The sequence below is a fragment of the Ptychodera flava genome, chromosome 17 (assembly GCF_041260155.1).
Source record: "Ptychodera flava strain L36383 chromosome 17, AS_Pfla_20210202, whole genome shotgun sequence".
In the NCBI taxonomy this organism is placed as follows: domain Eukaryota; kingdom Metazoa; phylum Hemichordata; class Enteropneusta; family Ptychoderidae; genus Ptychodera; species Ptychodera flava.
This window is the reverse complement of record NC_091944.1, coordinates 3049192-3072263: the sequence shown is the minus strand read 5'-3', so window position 1 is coordinate 3072263 and position 23072 is coordinate 3049192. Positions and strand designations below refer to the sequence as shown.

Below are 23072 nucleotides of genomic sequence, written 5' to 3'. Positions count from 1 at the left end.
TGTAATATTTCCCATCAAAATTTCACTGCAACATTTTACAAATTTTTATTTTTTTCGGCAATTTTTTGATAATTTTGGGCCAAATGGACATCAATCTTCATTGATGGAGTTTTTAATCAAAATATGAAAAAATTGACTGGGTTGGATTTTATGCGGGCGACAAAAATTAACTTCGGTACTCAAAGAGTTAATAGTGTTCAGAAAGCAAAGGAATGCACCAACAAAAGCTATATAACCTGTCTTTGGCCACCACAGTAGCGTTGAGCTCAATTTTCCTATTTAAAACATTCAGTGGCACGAATCCCCTTGACAGGTGTTAGGTCAATGTCAGGTTGACAACTGAGGAGTTTTTCGTGTGGGGAAGTCCACGGAAATTTTAGTTGGTGATGAAAATGGCGCCCCCAGCGGTGTTTTTGCAGAAATTCATGGTCGTTGCTACAATTGCTATGGGCTATGTAACTCCCTATATTGCCACAGAATGTTGCAGCCATCTTCCAAAACAGTTAGCAATTTGATTCAAGCAGACAATTATCTTTACAGAAATACTTCAAATTACAGTTAAAATAAAACAAGCTCCAATGCTGGTAACAAAACTCAAGCTCAGCACTATTTTTCACTTTGGGCACTATTTTGCAATGCCTTTGCTTGTTCTTTACTTTTCTTGTTCAATAACAGATAGTCACTTCCAACCCAAGCAAGAGATTTGAATGGGATCTGCTATAGCAGTTGGTCAGATGTAGATGTTGGGGCAGGGGTGGGGATGTTAGAAAGCGCCCTCGAGCGATGGATCTCTCAGTCTGGTGGAAAGGTTACCATCACTACCATTTATCAAAGAGTCGCCAGTATCTACATCTACCATTGGATCAGTGTGAAAAAACAAGACATCAAGATATGTTAAATAAAAATCTTTTGTATTTATATCAAGACCCTTTTATTCAACAATGTACATTTCTTTGAAAAAAAAACATTTTCCAGAATTTTGCATAAATGAAAAGCATATCCATTATCATTATTCTGAAAATACTGATACCCTGATTGTTTTTATGAATTCCTCTATTTTGTCACATTTTAGTATGTGGACTGAAATATTTTGAGACAATCCTCTGGTCTTCACAGCTGAAGAGGTCAAGGTAAAAGACAGACTGAAAAAATACATTAACAGATTATCACATTTGCATCATATGCACATAGCTAAATTTTGTATCACTGGATTACTTGTATTGAGCTTTTAACCAGGCATGAAGGGTGCCCTCTTTGGTAATGCCTAGCCAACGCAGCAAATGAATAATGATTTTGCAATAAACAATAAAAAAGTTACTGTTTAAAACCAAATTCTGGATCATGAATACTAAATGATTAAAAATTAAACCTTTATTTGTATGGAGCAGTAGCTGTACTGTCAATAGACACATCCTATATAGCTATTCTCAATACCTATAATGAGAATTGCTCACTGATAAGTTGCTGTAAAATATTCTCTTGTGGGCATACTTTTGAACTGAGTCAAGTCTAAAGCAGTCCACTCACAGCAAATGCTTTTGGTATGAATTGCAGGTGCAAAATCATGTCCCTGTCAAGGTCAGGGTAAAAGCACCAATGGATACACTAACCATTATACAGACAATGAATGGTGCCCATATTTGAATTTCTGAAAGTAATGCCTCGGATAAATCTCTTCACACACTACTCTGGTCAAGCTGAGAATATAAACAGTCAATAATTTTATTGACATTTGTTTTGATACTTCCCCATATATAGTTAATAAAACTCTAGTATATTATGGTAATTTTACAGATTTCTATCATGAAATAAAATCAGCTGCTATATTGTGTTTTCCTCTTCAGTTTTCCAGTACTTCAAAGTTTGCTTTTGAATGCATCAAAGGAACCAGATCTTCCCACACCACTGGCAAACCTTGAAGCACCCTTAACAGATTCCTTCATGATTATTGGAACACCGTTCTCGTGCTCATATTTCATGGCGTCTTCAAAGGAGTTGCTATCGTAGGCTGCATAGTATGCGGCTCTTCTGTCGGCTTTCATGCATTCTTGGGGGAAAGCTGCAATCTCATTGGCCAACTTGATGGCTTCATCAAGACCTGTCAGGAAAAAAATAATTTACATGATTGTTGTGGGGCTAGGTTTACTTCTCAGAGTAATATCCTTGTGTTTTGGAGGAGAAAATGTCTAGTGAAGTGAAAGAAAGCAGAGTTTCAAACATATGAGATATTTTACAAAAAAGAATTAACCCTTTGAGTGCTGTATTTTTTCCCCAAAAATTTCAGTGCAAGATTTTACCAATTTTAATGAACTTTTCTGTAATTTTTCTGATAATTTTGGACCAAAAACCCCCATTTCATTGGCCAATGTTTTTTATCAAAATTTTGGCAAAAATCTGACAAAAATTGACTTAGGTACAATTTATAAGGTGCAAAAATTGATTTTGGTGCTCAAGGGTTAATTTCCTTAGAGAAATTTATGCACAAGATATATCTTATGGTGAAGGAACTCTGCAGAATTTCAAAAAACAAGCAGCACATCCCTATGCAGTGTGCTTGGACTTTAGTTGGCTACTAATGATGTCATGTATTTTATAGGTGTTGGCAGATATGAATGGCAAAGTGTCACTGACAGCTGAGCTAAGAGAATATACTAGATCTAGTTATGACATCCAGTGAAACTTTGTCATGGACAACTCTGTATCTAAGATGGTAATATCAGTAAGTTAAAATCTGTATGCATCACTGGTAAAAGATGCCCATTATCATAATATCACAGCACTGCAAATTGTAGATTTGACGTTAATGAAGATTGTAAACCACTTACAAGTGCCGTCAGGAACCACTCTATTGGCCAGACCAAACTGTAAGGCTTCCTGTGCTTTCACTGGTCTGCCGGTCAGGATCACGTCCAAGGCCCTTGATAGACCAATCAGCTTCTGCAGTCTCACTGTGCCACCGTCTATGAGTGGCACCCCTGTAACATTTTTCAGAGGGGAGAATGATACAATATTAAACGGCTTGATAATGTCTATGAAGATGGTCAACACCAATGTATTGATGTATAAACAAAAACAGTTGAAGTCTTGCACTACTAGTGTTTACTGTTGCAAAATTGCATCTTTGTGAATAAAATGAGGTGAGCAATTCAAAAACATATAACATTCCTGGTGAAGTTAGATTTAACGATAATAAAGCATTCCAGGAAAATAAGTTTGATGATAAAGGTTATAAGATATTTGTATTTTATAATGAAGGTAACAGTGTATCTGTTGAATGAATGCTTCAGGAATGGTGAAGTCATAAAAAACTGGAACTGTATCTCTGATTTTTCTATCAAATCCATTCCAAAAGAACTTCGTAATCGTCATGCTAAAAAAATCTCTTACCAAATCGCCGACAGAATACCCCCATGATAGCGCTCTCTTCAACAACCCTCATATCACAGATCAAGGCAAGCTCAAGGCCACCAGCCACAGCATAGCCATCTATGGCACCAATAATTGGTTTACTAAAGGTTGATTTAGAAGGACCCTGTTGTGGAGAACATACATTCAGACAAGACATTCAGGTAGTGCTAGCGTGAAAGGATGTGAAAAATGTGTCCATAAATGGTAGGGAACATTCATTCCATGCAATGTTTTTCTCAAGGAATTTATCGTGTGCCTATAGTTTTGACTTCCAAAAATATTTCAATTCAAAGTGTATTCAATACATTCAATCATCCTTCAAGGGCCAATAGCTGTAAATTTTGAGTATTTTTGTCACTATTTTTATGTTTAGTGTCAACCACAGTTTCTTGTTCTACTCTCCCAAGCTTGATGATATATACTATTATCATATACCCATGCCCATATTGCTACATCCTAGTGACGTTCAACGTAAAATATCAGCCGTGATATTTCACGGTAAACGTCGAGATATGCACAATGAACGTCATCAGTTTTAGAGTTTTCCCGAACTACATTAGCAGTTTTTGGTAAACAACGTAAACAACAAAATGGCGGCCGCTCCCCGCTGCGAACGATGTCGCCGACATAAAAACTTGAAGGGCTTCGAGGAACACGGGTATTTCTGGTTGCAAAATACGGAAATATCACGTTGAGTCTTGAAATGTTTTCCCATGGTATTTTTTTGGTCAAGTTCTAGCAAACATTCTGCCGTTCGCACGGCGCCGGCACTGTGCACGGTCTCCACCGAACAGGTAGTGAGCGCATGGCGTGACAGCGATGTCGCGCGCGCGACGACTGTTGACATGGCAACTCTAAAGGTAAACTAACAAAATGGCGTCCCCTCTCCGCGCGAGCTCCATGCCGTACGACAATCGAAATCAGGATAGATTTAAAGCTGAGCAGTTTTTGATCGGTTACAGTTGTAATAGCATATTGCACCTTAAAATGTTCCTTCTGTATGATGATTTTTGTATCCCGGTGTCTTTCTTCTTGGGTTTCATTGAGATATGGACGACTTGCAGCGATGTCGCGCGTGATGTTGACATTCTCGTCGTATACTTTATGAATGAAACCTGCCTGTTCACATAAACATTCTGATATTTATGCGCAAGGCGTAATAAAGTAAAGCCCCAAAATTAAAGGATTTTTGTTCTATTAGTAAAAATTCCCTAAAATTATGGCATGGGTATATGATAAATCGGTTATTACCCAATATCGCCTGTTCCTTGTGTCGTATCAGCATTCGTGTCATTTGTGCTGCGTCAGACACTCGACTTCGTCTCGTGTCTGACGCAGCACAAATGACACTCATGCTGATACGACACAGGAACAGGCGATATTGGGTAATAACCTCTAAGTATCAGCTTGTAGACCCTGGGGGACTAAATGTGTATACTGCATGCATTGTTATTATTGAGCAGAGAATTCTGGACTAGTATTCAAATGTAAACAATAACATTGCATTTTACACCTATGGATGCTGTGCTTCACAAGCCACACAGTTGGTGTCTCAACATGCTTTGGGGAGTGGAACAAGAAACTGTACTTGACATGAAAAACAAAAATAGTGAAAAAAATCAACAAAAGTTATAGCTACTGCCTCTTTAAACGCTCTTATCATCAGACGTGATGATACAGTATTGCACATAATTAACCTTTTTCCTGCAAAGTCCATATTTCACCACCAGGTCAAGATGGTTAAAATTAATGAAACACAACATATTCCATATGATGTATTTAAACATAATACTGTACATTTGAAGGCTGTTGAAACATAATACTCTAAAGTTGATTTTTTGGACAAAAGATGCTGTAACAAACCAAGCCAAGTGGGTGAAAATACGTCATGTTTTGGCTCAATACCGCTTTTTACTGACTTGGCTGATGGGGAAGTGATACAGTTATTATCGTCTGGCAGGAAAAGGGTTAAGAATGCATTTGCATTTGCATGAACTCAAGGAGTCATGAAAGCTACTGCCTCATTGGATATAAGACGATTTGAATATCCAATGACAGAAGCATTAACATATACTGATATAAATGAGACATGAAGTCTCAAGAAATTCAGATTGGGACATATGAGGAGATAAAAATTGCAGATATGATGAGACTGGAGAGGTATGTAAGACCCCAAAAATTGACAAAGTGAGCGTCAAAGTGCTCGATCGAGCACTTTGTGGAAAATGGCACACTGAGCGTCAAACTGAGCGTCAAACTGAGCGATCGCGCACTTTGTGGAAAATGTCAAACTGAGCGTCAAAGTGAGCGTCAAAGTGAACATGATGGCGCCTCCAACGATAGGATGTGGTATAATTAATTTTGCCATCAGCTGTGAGATCGCGTCCCGCCAGGTCGATGTTTACATTCACTATGGCGTTACCCAATGAGTCGTCATCCCGCAAAATGATTTGGTATGAGTTGACATTCCCTGTTACTGTTGCCCTGTTTCAGGTAGATAATCTTTCCGAACAGATTTCGCTTCAAGGCCATGACAATCATCATTTTTATACCTCTGCCTCGCTTACCGCCAGGATTACCGCTGCTCAGAGACTGAATATTCATGAAAAGTCATTTACCACAGACTGGAAGTGAATCATTCACACCTCTTCTACTCCTAACGATCGCGGAAATACCGCAGGCACAGCGCTAAATGGCATGAACGGCTACAGTTTGCAGTATTTTTTGAGAGGAGAGAGAGAGCACAGGCGTACGGAATGTTTCCTAGATCGTCGTCGGATGGGAAGTGACTGACACAGTACTGTGAGGCCGTAGGCCGAACCTCGGTACTGTATAAGACAGGTACACCTAAGTGTCTTAGGTGTATTCTTATACAGTACCGAGGTTCGGCCTACGGCCTCACAGTACAGTGTCAGTCACTTCCCATCCGACGACGATCTAGGAAACATTCCGTACGCCTGTGAGAGAGAGAGAGAGAGAGAGAGAGAGAGAGAGAGCGTGTACATCTACGTCTTGGTCAAATAAGGGACTGGACGCAAATTACAGGGGGGGTGGGCCGGTGTTTTTTGGGGGTGGGTCGCCATTTTTCGCGCAAGCATTTTTGAAGGGTCATAAAATTTTGTGCAAGCCTATGGGGGAGGGTCACCTTTTTTCATGCATCAAAGCTGAAATTGCATGTGCACGTTATGGAATACTGAAAAAAGAAAAAATACCTCCTGGCACTTTCATTTTCTGCCATTACCATTTTCGGCGCGCCCTTCGGGCGCAAATTTCAGGTATAATAAACAATGTGTTGATGATCAAGCAGCCACATTGATTTAAGTTGTCATGATTTCTACTTATTCAACACTATTGTGCATAACTGTCCCCTATAATGACTCTTTCAATAACAATTTGGGAGATTACTTATTTGACATCATTCTCCCATTGACAATACATTGGGTATAGGTCGGTGTCAAACGTTCATGTCGCTGTATGTACATTTTTTAATTTTTTGAGGACATTGACAGATACAAACTGTTCAGAATAGTGCATAGTGTCATTAATAACAACTGGAAGCTTCAGGTCGAACAACTTTTGAATAACAATTTAGGATCAGAAAACCTATGAGTTATTTGTAGTTTCCTCATAGCCTACAATGTATAGTGAATCAACATTTTGGTGAAATTCCAAAATCAAATTTCTTGCACAACCATTGACTTGAAACCACTCTAGTCTAATCATGAATATTAATACTAATGATTAGGTGTACATAAATGCACAGGTTTACCAAGTTTTGTATTGGAAAAAAATTATTCATAGTTTCATCATAGACTGCCATGTATAGTGAATGGACATTTCAGTGAAATTCCAAGTGAATGGACATTTCAGTGAAATTCCAAAATCAAATTTCTTGCACACCCATTGACTTGAAACTACTCTAGTCTAATCATGAACATTAATACCAATAATCAAGTGTACATAAATGCACAGATTTTCCTATTTTTGTATTGGAAAAAAATTATTCATAGTTTCATCATAGACTGCCATGTATAGTGAATCGACATTTAAGTGATATGCCAAAATCAAATTTCTTGCACAACCATTGACTTGAAACCACTCTAGTCTAATCATGAACATTAGTACCAATAATTGAGTGTACATAAATGCACAGATTTACCTATTTTTGTATTGGAAAAAAATTATTCATAGGGTTTCACCATAGACTGCCATGTATAGTGAATCAACATTTCGGTGAAATTCCAAAATCAAATTTCTTGCACACACATGGACTTGTAACAACTCTAGTCTAATCAAGAACATAAATATCAATAATCAAGCATACATAAATACACAGATTTGCCAAGTTTTATATTTAAAAAAAATTATTCATAGTTTCTTCATAGACTACAATGTATAATGGAGCCACATTTCATGCGAAATTCCAAAAACAAAGTTATTGTACACAGATGCACGTGTTACCACCCTCTTCTAATCAAGCACAATTATGTCAATTATTCAGGGTCATATATACACAAATAGTGCATATTTTTAATTCTGCAAATTTTTTCTTACAGTTTTGTCATAGACTCCAGTGTTGCGGCCAGAAATTTTAGATCAGGGGACACTGTGTCCCACTACCATTTATTTTTGGGGACATTTTGTAAATTTTGGGGACAACAAGCAGTTGTCAATCAAATTTTGCATTATTTCATAACACATTAGTTTCACTGAACAAAATTCAAGCTACCGGGACCGCGTCGCTATGTTTGAATTTCAGGCAATTGAAGCAGTAAACTATATCTGCCGCAAAGCAGAGCTCAGACGGACTGCAGTTCAGTAAATTATGATATCAAGTGCAGCGTTTTAATTCCTTTAATCATATAGCTAGCTCCGAAAGTATGTAAGTGTAAGTCTCAAAATAATTATGCAAATCAAAGATCATTGTCAGTAACAGGTATTACTTGTATACTAAACCATCACAGTTGACTCACGAGTGCGCCCGAGGTGACCCGCAGTACGCAAGAGTGCGGGACAACGGGTTCCGTTTTGGGACATTGTCGCAAGGGCGCGTCCTGGCGGCAACACTGAGACTCCCATGTATAGTGGATCAACATTTTATGCGAAATTCCAAAAACAAAGTTATTGTACACAGATGCACATTTTACCACCCTCTTCTAATCAAGCACAATTATGTCAATTATTCAGGGTCCATATATGCACAAATAGTACAAATTTTTAATTCTGAAAATTTTTTGACAGTTTTGTCATAGACTCCCATGTATAGTTTTGTCATAGACTCCCATGTATAGTGGATCAACATTTTGAGAGAAATTCCAAAATCAAATATCTTGTTCACATGTGCACTTGTAAACAACCCATGCTAATCAAGTATATCTATATCAGTTATTAAACATCTGTATATGAACAGATATAGCTAGTTTTATACTGGAAAATACACGCTCGTAGTTTTCTTATAGTCGACTACATGTACAGTGAATCAACATTATCGATAAAATCTAAAAATTACATTTTTTGTACAGGCATGCACTTTTTACCTGCCACTTCAAGCAAAGTACATTTACATGAATTATCACACACATATGATTTGATATTTTTTGGACAACGCGTTATATCGGCCACATTTTGCCTTCCTTTCGGGAGGGCGACTTAAAAAGTATAGCAAGTCAGAAGCGGGTCTTTAACACATTGCGGTTTTTTTGGGGGGGTATTGAGTAACAGGGGAGGGTCACTTATTTTCATGCACGGATAAAGGGGAGGGTCACTAATTTTTGTGCATGAACTTTTGAAGGGTCACTATTTTTTACGCAGCGGTTTTTCGAAAAACACCGGCCCACCCCCCCCTGTAAATTATGTCCAGTCCCTAAACTAGTACGTTGTCACTGTTGCGTAAGCTTATGTTCAGTTCTCTTCCGTCTGTAAAATATTGCAAACTAAATACCGAACAAAAGGTGCATTTCACGAACACCCCCTAACATGTCTTAGGTGTAATCGATGTCAAAAAAAATAGTTGACAATTTATCAGATGTAAAGTTCCAGTAATTACGACAGTGTTCGAAATAATCGGTGGCAATGGTGGCATTTGCCACCAAAAACTGTCAATCTGCCACCAAAATTTTTTTCTGGTGGTATTTTTCTGCCACTAAATTTTGGGTCATCATGTCATCGATCCTACGGCTTGAATGAAGGAACACTGAAGGAACACGCGTCGTCGGACGGCAGAAAAAACTCATTAGTAAAAAAAAACCAAACTAATTGCGACATTTTGGCATGAATGAAAACATAGCGTGAATCCAAACTTGTGATTGGCTAATCTCCATATCGATGACAGCAGCTTTTGTACACTTGACATGTTGTTGTTCTCTGTGATAGCCGCATAATGCAGTCATAGGGCACAAGATAAAAGCATGTTGTGACATTTTGAAAACAAAGCCAAAGTGCAGCATGCGTGAATTAAATAATAATAAATACTTGCAATTCATTAGCCAGTACAGGCTCAAAAATTCCTATCGCCCGACGCCCGTTGCTAGTGAATTTGCGGTCGGGCAATTAAAATCAATATGCTTCCCGTCCGACGGGCAAGTCCACAGCGGTTGAATTAACTAAGCTCTGGACAATTCAAGCTTGAAAACGTATTTCATTAGGTCTGTACACGTCTACAATCATTGTAAGTCCTTCAACTCTCAGAAGTGTTTTCTGAAAACCCTTGAAAATCCGCCCGACATCGCAAAATAATCGTTCTTGCTGTTGTAAAACACAAAAAGTCGTAAAAATACAGTTTTGCGACATGTTCTCTCTCCGACTACACGGAGTGAACTCACTGTTTTGTATGTGTGCCGTAAAGTGGTATGCTCTTGACAGTGGTTGCCATTCTCTTTGTGCAAGCGTATGAGTTGAATGACAGTCGATCGGCTTCACGCGATAGTGTAATTGCACCATGTGCTTTGTAAATGGATGTAAACTTATTCAAAGCCATAGATCTCGGCAATGCTTACTGTTCAACGTAAATCAACACCCAGATGAAAAAGTACAAGTTTACATCGTAGTCGAGACAGGCTCAGTCGACCATAGCTGTGGGTCCATAGCTGTGGTGTTTTCGGACGGGATTCCTGCCTTTTACAGGCTGATTTGACTTTTTAAGATTTTAACCCCGCCACCACAAAAGTCAAAACCAGCCCGTAAAAGGCAGGAATACCGTCCGAAAACAGTTTCAAATTACGTGACCTTGGTTTTTAGGGATCGGCTCTCACTTACAGAAAACAAATCTGCACTGAAGAATAACGAAAACGAAACTTGAATCTGCTATCTTGACGAATACATTCATCAATAAACTTTGAAAGACTGCTGTGCTCAGTGAGCAAACATGTAAACAGGTAAAAGAGTTGCAGATGTACATGTGCATATGCATTGGCAGATAAACACTAGCAGAGCAGTTGTTTGTGATCTCAGCTTGATAATAAAGAGCAGCAGCCAGCCATGCACATTGTAAATCACACAATCTTATTACTCTTATGCAAAGATTTTAATTTGGACTAGGTTGTGGAAAAATTCCAAATTCAAAGATGTTTTCTAAATGGCCAAATCTACAGAAAAGACTAAAGTATTCTCACATTTCTTCTGGGACATTTCAGATTTGGTAATAGTCCTTCATTTGCATAAAAATGTGTCATTTTGGTTAATTACATCCCACGATAGGGAGCCCTCTAGTGACACCTTAAGTGTTCTAGTTTGCCATTCTGCCTGTTTCCGTTCTGCGGGGAACTCGTTTTGTGTGCATCCTGTTTTGCTGTCTTTTCCTTTCATACTGACAGTCCTAAGTCTGAGTCTTCTTCGTTGCCAATATTCCGATCGGTAGTTCCTTTCCATATCAACATGGCAGAAGCAACATCCGACGTTCATGAGGGTTCAGAAGTACCTGAAGTAAAGCACACGACACAACACGAGGTCGACCCTGTTCCCGCCACCAGCAATCAAGCGCAAGGAACTGGCGAGCCGCTTGCACTCGGTGCAAGACCAAGGACAGTTTTCAAGGTGGCATCCGAAAATAAGAAGTCGACCTCACGCCCGCGGGCAAGCAGTAGAGTTCAGAAACAGTTAGAAGCAGTTACTAATCAGGTTAGCGACATTTCCACTCAAATTGCGAATGTGATGAGGATGGTACAAGAGAAGAGTGGTGACGTCACAGTCCGCCATGAAAAGAAATATGGCGCGAAACCTGATAACAGACGAGGACGAGGGAAAACGTTAACCGATCTTAGACGTGACAGACATTTACAGGAGTCAGTGGAGCGGCTTTTGACGGTTGATTCAACTAGTTCTTCGACGGACGACACCGAAAATACCAGTGATAGTTCAGACAGTGAGGATAGAGACATCGACATTCACCGGTCGGCAAAGAAAACGGTCGGACATCGTGGTAGCACTAGCATGGCAGACAACGTGTCTTCTGTGACCATCTCTAAAGGTAAACGGATCAAGAGTGGCGCAAAAAGAAAGCCTACCGATAGAGTAAAGAAATATGTGCCTTGGCCTCACGAGTTCATCAGGGATCCAAACCCTAACAAGCCAGATGCTTTGAAGTATGACGATATGACTCTAGCACAGTTGGTTTCTGGCGAGCTGGAAATCATTTTGAGCATGAAACTTGACTCTGAACCTGCCGGTCATAGACTGAGTCATTTGCAGAATATAGTGACCGATGCGCAGTTGTATCCATGGGATAGAGTCCGCAAATATCATTCGATTGTTTTACAATATTTAGAGCAGGGTTTGTTGGAGTGGGGAGATAGTTTTGACAATGTTCATACCAGATTCATTCGTAATCCACCCCCACCCAGTGTAACTCAACCTAGTGGTAAACTCAGGAAATCGCGTCGCTCTAGATATTGCTTAGCTTTTCAAAGTCACAAATGTAATCAGGCCGAAGACCATATGGTCGATGGCGCTTGGAAAAACATGTGTGTTCTGCTTGTTTGAAATATAGGCAGCAGGACAAGCGGCATGCCGCCGCTGATTGTCCGTACAATGACAAAGAGTACAGGGAGCAAAAGCAAACTAAAGCCACTATCAAAGAGTGACAGTCCGTTTCAGGGGGTCCTGGTGGTTTTCCCCAATCAGAAGGGCAACTTTTTAAGTGTCATTCGTCACACGGATCCCCTTCTGACCAAGTTACCGGGGCCGATTGCCCACAGCATTTGCCTTCTGTTTTCTCAGACTTTGTACCCGTTTCTAAGTCAAGGTTTCCCGATCTCTCTTTTTATTCAGTTAACTTCGATAGTGAGATTACAGATGTATTTCAGTCATCTGTTCAACTTTGTATTTCAGAGGTGTCAGGTACACCTTGTAATTTTGTACAGCAGTTGGCCTATCGGCAGCCAGCTAGTCATGGTACTAATATCAGTCATGCGCTTTCTAATTCGGTTGCGTGTAGTCAGCCATTGTTAAAGGTACGCAACGTTTCCGAGCGTGCAAGTAACTTCAGTTCGCATTTCTCTTTCCTCACACTGCTACAAGCTTTGAATGGCGCATACGCTTTCACTTATGGTACCTTTCTACAGCCACCAGGAATAAGTTTGTCGGTACGGTTTCCGCATATACCTGATTGGATAGCACCATGCATTTCTTCATGGCCGCCTACTCCTTCTGTTTCACAGGAGTGGTTGGTCAATTCTCACTTAGCAGTTTTTATTCAGGGATGCCTAATTTTGCTGGTTTGCGCATTCCAGTACCTTCGTCTCTCAACATACCAGCGTGGCGGGCTCGGCTACAGAACCTTGATTGTAGTGTTATAGTAGATTTTCTTGAGTTTGGATGGCCTGTTGGCTATACGCATAGCGTTTTTCCAGTTTCTAGTAAGCGCAACCATATTCAGCACTGCGTTTTGCTCAGCATGTAGATGCATTTATATGTTCTGAAGTGGGCTTTGGCGCAACAGCAGGACCATTTGCAGACAATCCGCTGGCAGTGCCCATTGCGACTTCACCAATTTCCTCCGTACCTAAGAAAGACTCTGCTGCGCGTCGCATAGTTATGGACCTAAGTTTTCCGGCACTTACCTCTGTTAATTCAGGTATTCCAGCAGCTACATTTTTAGATCAGCATTTTCATCTCAGTTATCCAAATATCGATGCATTATGTTCTTTGATCAAAGAATTGGGTCCCGGGTGTCATCTGTTTAAGCTTGACCTGCGTCGGGCTTATAGGCAGCTACCAGTGGATCCACACGACTTTCATTTATTGTGCTATACCTGGCGTGGATCTCTGTTTATTGATCTAAGACTTCCTTTTGGGCTTCGCTCAGCCGCACTTGCATGCCAAGCTACCACTAGCGCGATCATTTTGATGTACAGTGAGCTTGGTTTTCGAGCAGTCAATTTTTTAGATGACTTTTGTGGGGCGGAAAAACCATCACTCTCACATACAGCATTTCTTGCCTTGCGTTCTCTTCTCAGTGAATTAGGAGTGGAGGAAGCCATAGCTAAGGCGGTTTTACCTACTACATGTCTTTCCTTCATAGGTATTCAAGTTAACACTGTTACCATGACACTAGAGGTGACAGAGGATAGATTGACGGAACTGTTAGGTTTATTGAAAACATGGTTGCATAAGAAAAAGGCCACTAAGCGTGAACTGCAGGTGCTTATTGGCAAATTGTCTTTTGTTTCCAGCTGTGTTAGAACAGGTCGTTTATTTATTAGTCGTATGCTGGACACCCTCCGCACTGTGAAAGCATTGCATCATCATGTTTACTTGTCTGCTCAATTTCACAAGGACGTACACTGGTGGATTACCTTTATTAGGCAATATAACGGTGTGTCAATAATACCTGATAGTGGCTGGTCCACCCCTAACAGTATCTTCTGCACCGACGCGTGTATTTCAGGATGTGGTGGAATTGCTGGAGCACAGTATTTTCACGCTCCCTTCCCAGACTTTATCTTGAGGCAACAGCATCCCATACACTGCCTTGAGATGCTTTCAGTAGTTGTCGCAGCGCGTCTCTGGGGTCACAGCTGGCAGGGCCAGCGCATATTACTTTACAGTGACAATATTAGCACAGTCCAAGTGTTGAACTCTGGTAGAGGTAGAGATGCTTTTCTTATGTCTGCTGCACGTGAGCTTTGGTTAATTGCAGCAGTGCACGAGTTTGAATTAAAGGCGGAGCACCTACCTGGTTCTAGTAACCAATTAGCAGATTGTTTATCACGCTGGCATTTGGCCAACACATACAGTGAAACATTCGCAAGTTTAACAGAGGGCAGACACCTAACCAATGTTGAAGTGCCCACTAATATGTTCATTATTGACAATCTTTTTTAATTGTAATCGCAGATACACAGCATGACCTGGATTTACTACGTCAAGAGGTCAGGAAATCCCGTTTGGCTGCATTCCGTCCAGGAACACGTCGGAATTTACAGTCCCAATTTCACGCCTATTTTTGTTTTACTACACATTATGCATTACAGGCGCTTCCTGCCACATCAGCAGTACTGTCTTTGTATGCACAGTTTCTTAGCAGATCTTTCCGCAGTCCTGCTTCTATTGCCAATTATATTTCCGGAGTCAAAACACTCCACACTCTTACCGGCTACTCAGTGGAAGCATTCCAGAGCCTGGGCTTAAAATTAACATTAGCAGGCTTAAAAAAGGAGAGTGTTCACACTCCTGTGCAGAAGTTACCTTTCACCATACCTTTACTTAAGGACATGTCATTGCTCATTGACTTTTCCAACACATTTCAGTTGGTTGTTTGGTGTGCCATTTTGACAGGCTTCTTCACGTTTCTCAGGAAGTCTAATTTAGTTCCCTCCTCTCGTCACTCTTTCGACCACAACCGTCAACTTTGCAGGCGAGACATTGTGGTCAGAGATGAATTTGTCATGATTGCGGTGCGTTGGTCCAAGACAATGCAGTGTCACGAGCGCACATTAATTATTCCTCTTGCGGCCATGCCCGGTAGCCCACTTTGCCCAGTGTCGGCATTTAAACGCATGCTCTCTCTCATTCCTGCTACAGGGAGTATGCCAGCGTTTATCTATCCCAAGAACGGGAAATACATTTCGTTAACACAGTTTTCACTTTCAGCCGCTCTCAATAAGCTAGTAGAGGGCATGGGAAAAGACAAGCATGTCTATTCAGTTCACAGTTTACGTAGAGGTGGAGCTACCCTAGCTCATGCTGCTGGAGTTCCCACAGATCTAATCAAGTTGCATGGCGATTGGCGTTCAGACTCTTTTGAGAGGTATATCAAGATACCTTTAGCCACACGTTTGTCAGTGTCACAGCGTATGGTGAGCTTGGCTAGTCAGCAGTAATTAACTTACTTAACTTAGCAAGAGTCTCCAATCACAGAGGCACGCACTTCACTGGCTATTTGGTTTAATATAGTCCTAGGGCCAGTCTTAATCTTGTTAAATTGGACTGGCTCCTTGCGTAATTTACATTCCATTAGCTTCTTGCAATTACCTGGTTCTTACACCAGTCAAATACATCAGTGGCACAGCTTTCGCCTGCCACATTGTTTATAGTTAAGCAGTTTTTCAATTTACTGCGTTTTCATATCACCTGTATTAGTTTTCCAACTGCCTCGTTTAGGCTGCCTTTTGCTGGCTTTTGTTTCTCATGCCAGTAGTGTTATGACTTTTTCTGCATTCTATATTTAAGCAGTTTGTCCGTCCACAGTATTGAACAAACTCAGTGGATTATTTTCTTTGTTAAAGTTCTTGCCTTGCCTATTTGAAGGCTTGATGTAATTTTATTGTTACAATGTTTTAAGAGTTGCATTTTTACTTGTCTGTTTAACAACGGCATGTTTTGGCCAGTTGTTTTGTACTTGTCAAGTGTTTTATTTCACATTGTATTTGGACTGCTCACTTTATTTTTTTTTTACTTCTTTCTTTCTTTCCTTTCCTTTTATTTATTTATTTATTTATTTATATTTCAACTCTCTGGCGGTATCTTTTCCTTGGTGGAGTCTTAATAAAGTACTTCCTTATTTACCGCCAGACAGTTGTCTTGTACTTTGTGGTTGTGTATAAGTGTTGGGTGTAATTTGCATAAAAATGTGTCATTTTGGTTAATTACATCCCACGATAGGGAGCCCTCTAGTGACACCTTAAGTGTTCTAGTTTGCCATTCTGCCTGTTTCCGTTCTGCGGGGAACTCGTTTTGTGTGCATCCTGTTTTGCTCCCACCCACCACTCCCTTTTATTTTGACTAGTTGTAACGCATGTAATCACGTGACCTTTGAGCAGCAGCTTCACTTATTTACTTGTATGGAATTTCATCGTTCTCTCAGTATGGCTTGCACTGTGGTTTGTCACTGCTGTTTTTCTTGTTTTGGTGGAGTCTTAATAAAGTACTTCCTTATTTACCGCCAGACAGTTGTCTTGTACTTTGTGGTTGTGTATAAGTGTTGGGTGTAATTTCAACAAGATGTAGTTCTTGTTTGAATCTGTTTTTTCCCTCTTTGAATTCACTTCATATGGTCAAACTCTTGCTCTCTGTTACAAATTACTGGTACAGTTATTAGAAATTTAGGGCAAGTACTTTTTCCTCTCGGGCAAGTAAAAATGAAATTCACGTGTCCCACGGTTAGTAAGTTTGAAAATTTTTTTTGAGGCATGCAGTATGGGTTGACTTTTTGTGACGTGTACTCACCATATTTTCAAGAATTTATAAATTAGAATGAGTATGTGGCAATGACAAAATGTTGTATTATACCGATCACATAATGTGTTAAACTGCCACCAGATTTTTCATAATTGCCACCAGATTTCATATCCGGTGGCAAACTTTTGCCACAAGAAATAAAAAAGTATTTCTATCCCTGTTACGACATCCAAATTTTGTTCAATTTGTGCGAGATCGGGAAGTAAAACTCTGGTCATACATCGGTAGAGCCATTCCATGATAGCAAATATCGACATCGCGTCTGGGGACAATTTGTCGTGTCTATTTTTATCTATATTTGATAGCAGCATGAATGTCCCTGTACTCAATAAAGAAGGCAATGAAATTACCAGTTAAAATTGGCTAACTGCTACGATGGGTTGCGACGTTTTAGCCACATCGTTCACCCCACAACTACGTAACAGCCTATCACCAACCCGACATGCGAACAACCGGGTAGGCGAAGTTTATTCTTTAAATTTATGCCATTTTGATATTTATACGCCTACAGACTTGGAGCAATTCTACGATCAAGTTTATCATCACTTCATAAACACGTTCAATAAAGAAAGCATTCTGCTATAAAGTTCGTGTCAATAAAATACCCTGCTGGTATAATTGTTTTGAAGTCCGAAGCTCTGCATTCAAGATTACAGAATGGTAGGTATTCTTTGAACTTTGAGCAAACAGAACGATGAATGTAAGCAAGGAATAAACTAGAAATATTTATGTGTTTATCACACGACACCAATGTTATGTCTTGTGTTGATATCATTGTAGTGTTTTACAGAGTGATAGAGATATTGCAAATCTAGTTGGCGCGATCACTATGAAATAATCAAGAAAAATATAAATTGACCGACATATCGACGTAGTTTACGGCTCTGCACGCATCGATATTACCATAGTCGCGACGGGGCCCGGGATATGTGTCGCTACGGACCACGCTTCTCTAGATAAAAATCACTCTGCATTTTGATGATTTTGAATGAATGTGTCTGTGGACTATTGTAGCTGCACAGTAAAATTTCTCAGATCATTTCTGCGCTGATCGCCATAAAATGCCGACGTTTTGTCAAGCGACGCCGCTCACCGCACCATTTTTGTATATCCATGACGGCGATTTTTCCCAACAAAATTTTTGAGGGACATTTTACCAATTTTCATGAATCTTCCTGTCATTTTTTATAATTATACACTGTTTAAGTGTATGAAGAGAGTGTACGCGTTAGCATATGGCCGGCAGTTGTATCGGGCCAAGTGTCCTTGTAGCGTTTCTTATGACATCTACGTTACGCTTGAAACATTAACAACAACACAACAGTTATGTTCGTTGAATTTTATTGGTCAACAACAACAACACGACTAATAAACATAAACAACAATACAAACAACAACAACAACCAGACTTCTTGGTTCCCTATGCTCAGAGGGTTGAGCCCACTGCAGCACTGAAAATTCCATGAACTTGATTTGTTTGAAGTCCTGTCAGCGTGGCTAAACTTGACTGACATACAGTTCGCGTACGTTCAATAATGATTCTACATAAATCAGACTTGTTATCCAAAGACTCTTGATGTTGAAAGGTCAATTTAGACGTTGCCTGAATAAACACATTGTCTGGAAATCGTTTGCTGAACGTGACACTCTATGCGATGATCGTTTTTTTGACGTGGGATTCTGTGCATGTGATGACCGTGATTTTCTATCCATTTGACATCACGATTGCCGAACAATGTCTTATCATGACAAATGTTTCAGAATTAAAGCAATGTGAAAGAACATCTTTCATCCGAAAAAGTGAAAGTTACAGTAATTTTTTCGGCTTCAGGCGTAAGCTTATGATCGGCTCAAAACTTTTCAGTCTCGGTCAACCCATAGAGAATGACGTATATTTGACCTCGCTCTGCCTGCCATTTGTCTACTCACATACATGCACACTACAGATAGTGATTGACATTGCTCCATCGAGGTCGTCGACTGCAGGACTTGACTCCTATCTCTTATTCTTTTTGACTACGAAGAGTAAACTGTAATTAACTGTAATTATGACACCAATATTGCGCGCATCATTGTAAACACGTTTTTATTAGCCAACTGGCAAATCGTGTACTATCCAGTACGCGCTAACTGAGCACCCATGCAAGCTATATTTCGCATATTCGCTACATTTTAGCACTCAGTTCTTCTTTTTTTCGCCCAGTTTGACGCTTACTTTGTATCAAACGCTGTTTGACACTCACTTTGTCAGTTTCCAACGCTCAGTTTGACGCTCAGTTCGACGCTCACTTTGCCATTTCCAACGCTCAGTTTGACGCTCACTTTGTCTTTTGCCACGCTCAGTTCGACGCTCACTTTGTCGAATTTGGGACCCTTACATACCTGGACTGGATTGTGAAATGTGTCACGATAATTGGAGGGTCAGAGGTAATTTCATCAGTGGCTTAAATGTGGCAAGGCATTTCTCCCTTTTGTATTTTCTGTCCATGCTGCAAATTGAAGTTCAAAGCTGCAAAACATTGCCAGTATGTGAAAGTTACCAATGTCCAAAATCTGTCAATGCCCTTGTTCAATCCATAATCCGGGCTATGCAAATCCAAAGATCTGTCAGGTTCTGGGATTGCTTTATCTTTCAACTGTAGCCATCATGAAGCAGAGGCTGTGGACTACAGAATTTGTCAAATTCCAGTTCTGACAGACAAGTTGATACTAAACTGTACTAATTTTTGCAAGACTGCAGCAAGCTGAGATGCAGCACCTCTACATGATGTTATGTCGATGCTGGTTCAAGTAAGTACACCTACACACTAGATAACTTTATAAACTCATCCTTGCCATCAGATGCATCCTTAAACTCACCATAGGGGCATAGCCTATGTCTTTTTCTGATCCTTTGAAGGATGCCCCAGATGCTAGTTGCTTCAAGTCAAATCCACCACAGAAACACCCACCTAGACATTACAAAACACAACACTGTAGTGTAACAAATGGTTGAATAAGAAAATATGTAAATATTTTAATACACAAAAATTCCAGGTAGCTTCACTAATATACCATGTATCCCATAATTCCCTGCTTTCTATTCTTTTCTGATCTACCACTCATTTTCCAAGCTCTCGGAGAAAGAAAAACTTTCACTGCCTAATAGTTTTTCAAAAATCCAAAATTTGATTTTTGCATCATAGAGAACACAGGAATGTCAGGGCCATTTTGAATTGTTGGGTAATTTGTTTCGCTAGTTCAAAACTTTCCACTGAATGACCCCTGATTTTTATTGTTGATTTGAAAAGAGGATGGTTAAATGTTTCATTCAGGAAAGTTTGAGCACAATTTTAAGTCTTTCACTTAATAAGGCGCATACTACCTTAAGAGAAACACAAACCTGGCAACTTTTAGCACAATCTCTCCACAGAATTACGGACCTGGTCTCTGTGAATAACATACAGTGCATTTCGTGTATGCTCCATAATTGTCTCTACTGAGACAAACACATTCTATGTACAACATAAACAACAAATTTGGGTATCTCAACACATTTCAAAGATACAGATTCATTAATTGATTGCAGTAAACTAGCATTGGACAAGTCCGTCTGGCCAGAAAGTTGGTCAGTTGATCACACAGACTTGTCTCTTTTTCCTGACAACAGTTGAGTGCCAAAATATTTTGAATTTTTAACTATAATAAATGCAATGCAGTATATACCACACTTTGTGCTTCACTTCACATCACAAAACTAATAAACGACAAAAACTATTCTTTTCATAGTAGTTGTTGTTGGAATGTTGGTCAAAGAAATATTTTGATACTTCAATTTTTATGCTGATTTTTAAATGACTTTGACCGAAATGAAAGTGAAATCTAGTGACAATCCATTGATTTGATTGGCTAACACTTACCTTTGCCATGGAATACAGCGACAAGGGCGTCATCATCTTTGTCAAACTGTTTAAATGCTTCCAAAAGTTTCACTCCTGTTTCTATATTGACAGCATTTCTGGCATATGGTCTGTTGATCCCAATGAGGAATATTTTACCTCTCTTTTCAGTGACAACCGTCTGTTCTGAAATCAAATCATGAATCATGAATTATAAATGTTTAAATGTTTACCTTCTAGTTCCAAATCACACCACATTATAAATCCTTAAGTTTAATTGACACAACCAAGAAGGGCGTATTTCCATTCACTCAGTTTTTCTTAAAATCATGGTCATCATGTCATTGAGTCAAATACTCATTTTATCACAATAAAAATTTGACCTACTATGACTGAGTTGGATGGTAAAAACCATGATTTCAAGATAAACTTTCCAGTCGTGTTGGGAACAAACTATAAATGCTACACATTTCTGAAGGTCAACTATTGGTTGTTTGATCTGATCATCTGCTTCTATGCAAATCAGGCAAGACCCTCTAGCCAGACAGTTGATTTGTTGAGGTTCAAAGACAACCACCTAGGGTAGTTAAGAAAGTATAACCGCAGCTTGGCAGGTCACTTCTGCTGACTTTCAATCAAAAACTATGACTGGCTATACCATAGACTGTCTATGGATAATAAATAAACTTAATCTTGAGTCCTTGCAAGGCAAATTATCATAGGTAAGTGATATTAAGGTATATTCATGGTCTAATCACATCACTTTTGATTTATTTTAAAACTGTAATATCAGAATAATAATTCTAAAGATAGAAAGCTTTTGGTCCTATACTCGGCTATATCAAGGATTGATGTAAATTGCGTTCTGTCCAAACTTGTCATGCATGTTGCTCAAAATATTTTGGTTGTGCCTGAAAGTTTTTGCATGATGTGATGAATTGGCACATCAGCAGACAGCGGAAAGACAATCTGAACACTGCTGACTTGGGGTCACTGACTTAAACATTCAATGCATGTATGAGGAGTGCAGCAGAAATAGGAGCTAATTTTGTTTGCAGTGGCAAACTTTGCAAGATGTACTGAAAGAAATACTTCAATCTCCAAGGAGTAAAGGAAATTTAAGTGCAATTTTTTGGCGAGTTCTGCGCAGACTTTACAGGACGGGAGATATACCGTGAATCTACATCACCGACATGCCATAGCTGTAGTACAGTAGCTCGAGGTTTTGCCTGGGGTCGGACGGCAAAACCAGGTTTTGCTGACCGACCTAAATACCTAGGCAAAACCTCGAGCTACTGTACTGCAGCTACGACATGTCACAACTAGGACGCAGCTTGGTGAAAACAAAATTTCAGAGTAGTTGGGTGCATTACGGATCTAGAAGGGTCCCCTGCTAGCTCTAGAGAATCCTCAGAAAATTTGCAAATTTTTGAGAAAACTGAAAAACTTTTCCGACTCAAAGGTTTTCTGTATTTTTGCAGCTTTGATAATTGCTGCGAATCCATAGCCTTTGCCACTCAGGTAGCTTGGTCATTGCCCCACTCCCAAAAGAACATATGAAGGAGTGGCAGGGCCCAGGGCTCGTTTTCGCATCAACTTTGATAACAGAGAGCGGTTCATCTGCGGTAAAATTCTCATGGCAGAATGATCGACCAACTTGCTACTGTTGGCACCGTTTGTCGCGATGTAGGGCAGTCAAGTTTGTACTCGCTGCCTTAGCTCCATCATGGAGGTAGCTCCTTCTACCTCCATGGCTCCATGCTGCTTCCAACTTTCTGTAGCCATGGAGGTAGCACTCAACTTTCCCTGGGTAAGGAAAGGTAGTTTACAGAATGGACACGCGTCAAAAAAGTGTTTTACCTTCGTTTGCCGATGTATGCATAGCTCTGGGCCTCCATGCACATTGACTGCGAGGTACAAAGTTCATAAAAGTGCGTGCCATCCACCGGGACATGGCTGTGCAACAGGTACACCGCTGTAATATCTAAAGTCTGGGACAAGCTGAAGTCAACTCACTGAGTGCATGCACTATGTACGTACGTCCGTACGCCGTACGACGTGAGCGACCGCTTTTGACCTTTAACCTTGCAATGGTCATTGAATAAGCGAGTA

At 39.9% G+C, this 23072-nt stretch overlaps 1 protein-coding gene across 1 annotated transcript; it reads right to left on the bottom strand.

Moving 5' to 3' along the window:
- Window positions 1–894: 894 nt before the first annotated feature.
- On the bottom strand, window positions 895–23015 carry LOC139115160 (enoyl-CoA hydratase EchA19-like). Its single transcript, XM_070677075.1, has 6 exons — window positions 22821–23015; window positions 20982–21146; window positions 19942–20033; window positions 3388–3532; window positions 2826–2975; window positions 895–2098 (listed from the first exon to the last, which is right to left on the bottom strand). Exons 1-6 carry the CDS (start codon window positions 22912–22914, stop codon window positions 1857–1859), a joined length of 888 nt encoding a protein of 295 aa, XP_070533176.1. The 5' UTR covers window positions 22915–23015; the 3' UTR covers window positions 895–1856.
- Window positions 23016–23072: the final 57 nt, after the last annotated feature.